The 7,986-nt window shown below is 47.4% G+C and overlaps 1 protein-coding gene across 1 annotated transcript in view; it reads left to right on the plus strand.

The window, feature by feature from the left end:
• The window catches only part of chd7 (chromodomain helicase DNA binding protein 7), a 71,125-nt gene that overhangs the window by 48,369 nt on the left and 14,770 nt on the right, over positions 1 to 7,986 (plus strand). Inside the window, exons 20-26 of the mRNA XM_023404059.2 lie at positions 4 to 165; positions 252 to 431; positions 525 to 635; positions 2,214 to 2,425; positions 4,791 to 4,990; positions 5,203 to 5,362; positions 7,434 to 7,523. Of these exons, the coding sequence (XP_023259827.1) occupies positions 4 to 165; positions 252 to 431; positions 525 to 635; positions 2,214 to 2,425; positions 4,791 to 4,990; positions 5,203 to 5,362; positions 7,434 to 7,523 (1,115 nt within the window). The remainder of the gene's footprint in view (positions 1 to 3; positions 166 to 251; positions 432 to 524; positions 636 to 2,213; positions 2,426 to 4,790; positions 4,991 to 5,202; positions 5,363 to 7,433; positions 7,524 to 7,986) is intronic.

A 7,986-nucleotide genomic window follows, 5' to 3' on the forward strand; every position in this document is an offset into this window, starting at 1 on the left:
CAGGCCAGGTGTCATCGTATCGGCCAGTCGAAGGCGGTCAAGATCTACCGCCTGATCACCAGGAACAGCTACGAGAGGGAGATGTTCGACAAGGCCAGTCTGAAGCTGGGGCTGGACAAGGCCGTGCTGCAGAGCATGAGCGGACGGGAAAACGCCAACAGCGGGGTGAGACTCCGCTCACACACCCGCTGTCTACATCAATGACTTCAGGTTAATTTGTCCTTAACTAAACGCTTCCCCGTGCGGTCCAGGTCCAGCAGCTGTCCAAGAAGGAGATCGAGGACTTGCTGAGAAAGGGAGCATACGGCGCTCTGATGGACGAGGAAGACGAAGGCTCTAAATTCTGCGAGGAAGACATCGACCAGATCCTCCAGAGACGAACGCACACCATCACCATAGAGTCCGAGGGGAAGGGCTCGACATTTGCTAAGGTAAAAAAAAAAAACGTTACTCGCACAGTTGGTTCACCCTGTGACGTGTGTGTGATGCGGCGTTGACCATGTTCTCCTCCTCCTCGTCTCCAGGCCAGTTTTGTTGCAACCGGCAACCGAACGGACATTTCTCTTGAGGATCCAGACTTCTGGCAGAAATGGGCCAAGAAAGCTGAGCTGGACCTGGACGCCATCAATGGACGAGTAATATACGCAAACACACACACACACACACACACACACACACACACACTTGCAACTGTACACTCATACTGTGAACACCTGTAGTACCTGCAATGTAAAACCCACTCACAGAGCACAGACAGAGAACATCGCACCGTGCATCCATACAAAGTCTTACACCCACTCAGGTGTAAATGGGTTTTTAAAACTCGGATAAACCTGCTAATAATAAAACTTCGGACTGAGTGCACACACAAACACACACACAAAACACACACACACACACACACAGAGGATAAAGTAAAGTGGATAAAGCTGCTAGTCGCCGTGTGAACTGGTGGAACAGATCTGTCGAGTCTCAACCTCGAGTTGATTCTCCTGTTAAAGCGTCAAAGTTGTTGTGTGTGTTTTTTCTAAAGCTATCGCTCTTTTGTAGCCGTGGTGTTTCTGGTGTTGGGTATTTATCAGGTCTGATCAGCATTGATGTAAACAAGTCTACTGCAGAGTCATGTGACCCGGGCGTGAATGCCGATTGTTCCCCTTTTCCATCGCGGACAAAAGCCCGATGTTAGCGGGTCTTAGCGGGTTTCTTTTGACCAGTGGAAAAGAGGCTCTACACACACACACACACACACACACACACACACACACACACACACTCGGTGGCGTCCCCTTATTGAAAGGGGACGAGCGGTGGGAATTTGTTTGGGAGAGGAAAGAGAGAGCGAACAGGAGGGAGGCAGAGAGAGAGATTAATATTGACAGTTGAAAATCTCCTCTCTTCCTTAATTACCCATGTTTCCCTGCTTGTGTGTGTGTGTGTTTGAGTGTGTGTGTGTGTGTGTGTGTGTGTTTGAGTGTGTGTGTTTGAGTGAGAGAGCGTAAGCTGCTTAGCTCCACTTAACAGAGCACAGATGCTTGGAGGGTACAGAGATATCACTTAGGCAAGCGCTCTCTCACTCACACACACACACACACACACACACACACACAAACACACACACACACAAACACACACACACAATCTGAATCACATTCTTCCGCACACACTGAGACGCTCTGCGAACAGGCGTCTTCATACTCTTCCTCTCCTTCCCTCTTTATATCTGCTCACTTGTTTTCTTAGGACCCTACACTGACACACTTACTCCGACACCGGCCGCTTCCCGCAGATTTCTCTTTTAACGTGAGACGTTAAAATGGAAACGACTGCAGCGCCGTGTGATAATTGTGGAACTAACTACTGCCCTGTTTGCACACATTAATGGGACTGTAAGAGGGCGGGGGGGGGAATCAAATTAATTGAACAAAAGTGTAATTCATTAGACAACATAATTAATGTCAGTTTATGTTTGAGCTGGGAACCAATTTTCTCAGCATCGGAAATGAAACATGGGTCTAAATATCCAACTAATCAGATTCCATATAGTCACATGGTTCACGAGGAAGAATTTACAAATAGACCGCGTTACAGGAATAAAGCAGCATCGGTAGATTTCAGGCCAGCTGTAATTGAAACCACGTTCTTGGTGGGAGAAACACAAAACAGTCTTGGCCATAAAGAGATGCAGACTAAACGTTTTCTCCATTGGGTTTCAGAACACGCTGGTGATCGACACGCCGAGGGTGAGGAAGCAGACGCGGCACTACAGCAGCGTCAAAGAGGAGGAGATGCTGGAGTTCTCGGAGCTGGAGAGCGACGAGGACGAACCGAGCAAACCCTCGTCCAAACCTCGACGGCCCCAAGACAAAGCCCAGGGGTACCCCCGATCTGAGTGCTTCAGAGTGGAGAAGAACCTGCTGGTTTACGGGTCAGTCACAAGTTTCCTACTCAATGATACATGAATGATTCAGTAAATTAGGTACTCGTGGGGACGGGGGGGGCGGGGCTAAATAAACCTGAAACCTCCTCAGTACAGAGAGAGAGTTAGCATTAGCACAGCCGCTAACACTGTGTCAGCCACTGCCAGTTACAAGCTAACAAACCGTCTGCTAGTCTCTGGTTCTGGTCTCCTCCTCTGAGTCTGGGTCTGACTGAGGCTCCAACATGTGGCTGAGTCTCTGATGTTTCCTCCTCTCACCATCTTGATGCTCTCTGCTCTTTCACCTGTCCACCTGGAGCCAGCAGGTGGTGGGCGGGGCATAAGGCCTGATCCAGATTACTCAACCAGGAAGTGAGAGAAGACGAGCTTCAGACCCAGATTTTGGATTTTTGTTTTTACACTTTTTATGTGTGAAAATCTTTTAAAAAAATATGAATCATGGAGTTTAAAACGTTTCTGGAGGAACTTAAAGTTAACTTTAAGCTAACTCCGGTGTTGAACTGTTCCTTTTTAAACATACAGCGATGACATGTACGAAGGAGGATCAAAGGACCCTGAGAATAATAATGCAAATGATAATAAAGCTCCATTCAGCTTATCGTTTGTTTTAAATACAACAGGTATGAAAAGTAAAAGTCCGACATGAAAGGATTGTGTCGGAACAAAACATCACTGAAGCAGAGAATTCAGAAGGAGAAGAGAGAATCGTTGTGGTGGATGTGGAGTCATGCAGCCGGATGGAGTTCATCACTCTGCTAATGTGTGTGTTAATAGATGCAGACCTGCGCAGGGAGTGATTTAGTAGACAGACATCTCGCGCCTCAAGGCCGTCGACACGCACATGGTCAATAATAATCGCTGCTGCCTGCAAACACAATCATGCACACACACACACACACACACACTGGTATACAGCAGGCGTGCTCATTGTAGTGCGCACACAGTGACCTTGGAGAGCACGGGACAGGTTTTAATCTCACATACAGACGGCTGACTAATGATAAGCCTGTCACACACTTTTTAAACTTAAAAAAAAACAAAAAAAACACAAAAATACATCCAGATTCTCTTCAGGCGCTTCCCGTCAGCTCTGACTTTATTTCTGGTTTATTTAGATCTAAATAACGACGTTTTAATTAACTGGGACATAACTTAAGTTTCTGCTAATCCATGCATCTTAACTCGGACGTGTAGTTGTACAAAACAAACGTACAGTCGTCAGAGATAGGAGCGCAGTATACTGCACACAGAGGCAAATTGACACACTTACCACAGATAGTGATTATCTGGTGAACGCGGCCATTTTCACGGTTGACTTGGCGTGACTGTGTGTGTGACTGTGTGTGTGTGTGTGTGTGTGTGTGTGTAAGAAAGAAGAGTTGTGCTAGTGAGATGTCAGCGTTGTTATTGTTACAGTCTAGTCTTGTGGCCCGAGGCTGTAGGACACACTGACTGGGCCCGTCCTCTCCACTCAGCACTCTGTTGTCTTTTCCCATCAGCCCTCGCTCTCTCTCTCGCGCTCTCTCTCTATCGCTCGCTCACCCGAACCCACCATTTTACCCTTTCTGAAATAGTCCAGTGTAATCCTGGTTCACATGGTTCAGTGAAGATGGGGGAACAGCAGTGGAAAATTTTTTGGTCGAGAACCGGACCACCACGTCAGACTGTAGGGTCGCTCGGTCTCTGGTGGAGGTGGGGGGGTGGGCAGGTTCTACTGGGGTCATGACACACACACACACACACACACACACACACACACACACACACACAGAGGGATGAGAGCCCAGCACTCATCAGTGTCTGCTACTGGAGTGTGATGGATGTCTCGGATGCAGAAAAAATTATTCGGGCGACATGAAAGATCAGGGTCATGTGAGTGAGTAGTGTGGCACAGGATTACAAACTGTCTGACAGACTTGGTAAAATAATTTTTTTTTAAAACTCCTCCAGTGTAAAGGTGTGTGTCCATGTGTAGTGTGATTATAGATCAGCTCTAGCTTCTATATTAATACTTGAAAGTATCAAAGCCTCAGTCCACAGAGAAATGCACACAGCCTGTATTCAGAAACTGAGCCTTAAAACCAGCCGTCAGGACTTCTGGAACTTTGTGATGTCACAACAAAGCAGTCACCAAGCCCCGCCCACCTGGACCCACCATCCAAACCTCGCAGGATTTGGTTTCTCTGAGTGTTCAAATTCACTTCAATACACTTCAAATAAAACAGAAGAAGAAAAAGAGAATATGGAGCTTTAGCTTGAAAATCTTCTCGCCGTCCGTATCAGTCAATGAAGTGTATGTAGTGTGGTGATGCTGACGGGCTTCTCCCCTTCCTGTCTCTCCATGTCTCCTCAGCTGGGGAAGGTGGACTGACATCCTGACTCACGGTCGCTTCAAGCGCCCCCTGAAGGAGGCCGACGTGGAAACCATCTGCAGAGCCCTGCTGGCCTACTGCCTGCTGCATTACCGTGGAGACGAGAACATCAAGAGCTTCATCTGGGACCTGATCACCCCGAGTGCAGATGGGACCACCAGGACGCTGACCAACCACTCAGGTAACACACACACACACACACACATCTGATTACATTACAGACACAGTATATATGGTTGCAGGGCGGTTGTCAAACCATTGATAAATTAGTCCAAAGACTGATGATGATATGAACAGCTGATTCACTGCAGAGCTTTTTTAAAGTGGTATTGAGCTGATTGTTGAGCTAACACTTCACTGAGCCGAAGTGTAAACAAAGCTTTTTGTCCCCAGGTCTCTCTACTCCAGTTCCTCGGGGTAGGAAGGGCAAGAAGGGGAAGCCCGCGGCCCCGCCTCCACAGACGCCACGAGCTGATTGGCTGGCGAGCTGCAATCCTGACCACTTACTGCAGGAGGACAGCTACAAGAGACACCTGAAACATCACTGTAACAAGTAGTTACCCCACACACACACACACCTACACCTGAAACACCGTGATCGCTAGTGGCCAAAGCATTCGTGTTTAATATTTTTGCGGTGCCACGAACAGTTTCCTAAAGTATCATTGGTTGCATTAAGTTTCCCACAGTGGAAATTTCCGTGGCAACCAAACTGATGTGGGTTGAACTGTGGCTGTTGAACCAGGACGTAGACACGTGGCAGATGTGATGTTTCCTGCACAATTTCAGAAGAAGGCGGCAGTTTCCCTGTCTACTTCCTCTCACTCACTCACTCTCTCTCTCTCTCTCTCTCTCTCTCTCTCTCTCTCTCTCTCTCTCTCTCTCTCTCTCTCTCTCTCTCATACATACATACACACACACACACACACACACACACACTTGCTTTGTGGTCAGCTCTCTCTCCTGTTGTCAGGGAGATATGCTTCCTTGCCCTCCGGCTTCAATTCCAAGATTTTTTTTTTCTTCTTGAGGGGGGAACTTTGTTTGTTTGTGTGTGTGTGTGTGTGTGTGTGTGTGTGTGTGTGTGTGTGTGTGTGTGTGGGTCTGGCTGTGTGCCAGGCCAGGTGCTAGGCAGGCAGACCTGTTGGAAGTGGGTGAAAGACACACACAAGCACACACACATAAACACACACACACACTTGGGGGTGATTATGTGGTGCCATCTGCTAGGCTGAAGCACAGCGTTGTGTGGCTAATCAGGCCTGGCACATTGATGGATGAGCAGACACAGCCTGCCAACAACCCCACACACACACACACACACACACACACACACACACACACACACACACACTGCAACTTGTCCAACTTGCAACTTGATGCACAAACAGACACACACTGCAGAGTAAGTTGCAAATGACTGTCTTTAACCCCCCAAACTAAACTTTTATTCCCTCCTTTCGTGCCACAGCTCTATAACCCTTCAGTTTTTTTGTTTGTTTGTTTTTTTTTTTCCTTCTCGGCTCCTCCCCCTCATCTCCTCCTCCCAACCCTCACCTCCCCTCCTCTCCTCCTCTGTCCTCTGCTCCAAACGCCATTATTGGCATTAAATCCTGGTGACAAATCTGGTGACAAATGTTTACAGTGAAGCAGATCTCCAAGAGAGCCGTGTTTTTCCGGTGTCGGGAGATCAGATCCGACTCTCACTCTCCAGCATTTGACTGAAGTGATTCGTTTTACTGGAGGAGAGTGATTTCCTCTGCCAGACAGGTTATGTTTTCACGCGTCTGATTCGGTGTGGATCCAGTTAAAGGGGCAGATCCAGGAATTGTTTTATCAATTTCCTCAACATAAGGAGATACTCCCAGATACTTGTCAATATTTCGCCTTGGCGGCTCGTCCTGATGGCCGAGTGGTTAGGGCACATACCATATGGGCAGCAGGTCCCTGGTTCCACTCCCGACCCTCATCTCCAAGCCCCCCCCCACTCTCTCTCTCTCTGCTGTATTTCCTGTCTCTCTGCACTAAAAACAAAAACTGCTCCAAAATATGAATAAATACATATTTCACCTTGGCGGAGGTTGAGTGACTGAGCACCAGGAACATCTGTAATCTGTAACCACAGGAGATGACCATCTATTCAACATCAGCAGTACAAAACGCTGAAATGAATGAATTATAGTTTTTCCAACCAGAAAAACCTCTCTGGATATTTTCTATCTAAGATCAAAAACTTTTTTTTTTTTTTTTACATTGTTTGAGGAAGTTGCACCTTTCAGCTGCTTTACATGGGATCCTCCAGTGAAGTCCGTCCAGTGTGAACGGTGTCATCAGGACTTTCTTCAGTAGCTCTTAAACATTATTTAAGTTAAAGAGCCCATTAGTCCATCAACAGACAAATAATCAGGAGTAAATTTAGATCCTTGATTTTTTTTTAAGCTGTTTCTGGTTCCAGCTTCTTCAATTTTAGGATTTTCTTTTGTTGTAAGTAAAATATCTTTTACAAAAAGACAAAACATCTAATCTATTGCCGATGTTCCAACCCCAGGAATCTACATCAGACACCAGACAACGCTCCTAGAGAACAGCCTCACTAACTCTCTCGCTGTCTGACTGTTTCTCAGGGTGTTGCTGAGGGTGAGGATGCTGTATTATCTGAGACAGGAAGTCATCGGCGACCAGGCCGAGCGCATCCTGGAAGGAGGCGACTCCAGGTTGGTGGAAACTCCATACTTCTTCCTTTCTGTTTTCATTCTTGTCTGTTTCACCACATCGCAGGAACAAAGGAGACACTTTTCTGTCTTTAGACTCAGTTTTCTGTGTGCATGTGTTTCCTCCCCGTACTAGTGACCTCTTCCTGTTGTGGCAGATACATCACGCCAGTTGGTTTATCGGGGGGGGGGGGCAACTAAGCTCTTCTGACTGTTTAATAAGCTATGGCCTGTTATCATTTGGCGCAGGGTCTCTCAGAGCAGCCGTGTTGATGTGGAGGTTGGATGGTGCTACTCACCTTGACTGTTTCCTTGATCTCATTCTGACGGCTCCTTCGCTGCTTCCTCCATCTCTTTCTCCGTCACTCTGCACTTTTCTTGGCATCTCTCCCTCTCTCTCTCTCTCTCTCTCGCTCTCTGCAGCGTACTTCAGCCTATGATCATCTCCCACCCCCCCACCCCCCTC

Source organism: Seriola lalandi, unplaced genomic scaffold, assembly GCF_002814215.2.
Source record: "Seriola lalandi dorsalis isolate HSWRI2012SDOR001 ecotype SW California unplaced genomic scaffold, Sedor1 jcf7180002054208, whole genome shotgun sequence".
NCBI lineage: Eukaryota > Metazoa > Chordata > Actinopteri > Carangiformes > Carangidae > Seriola > Seriola lalandi.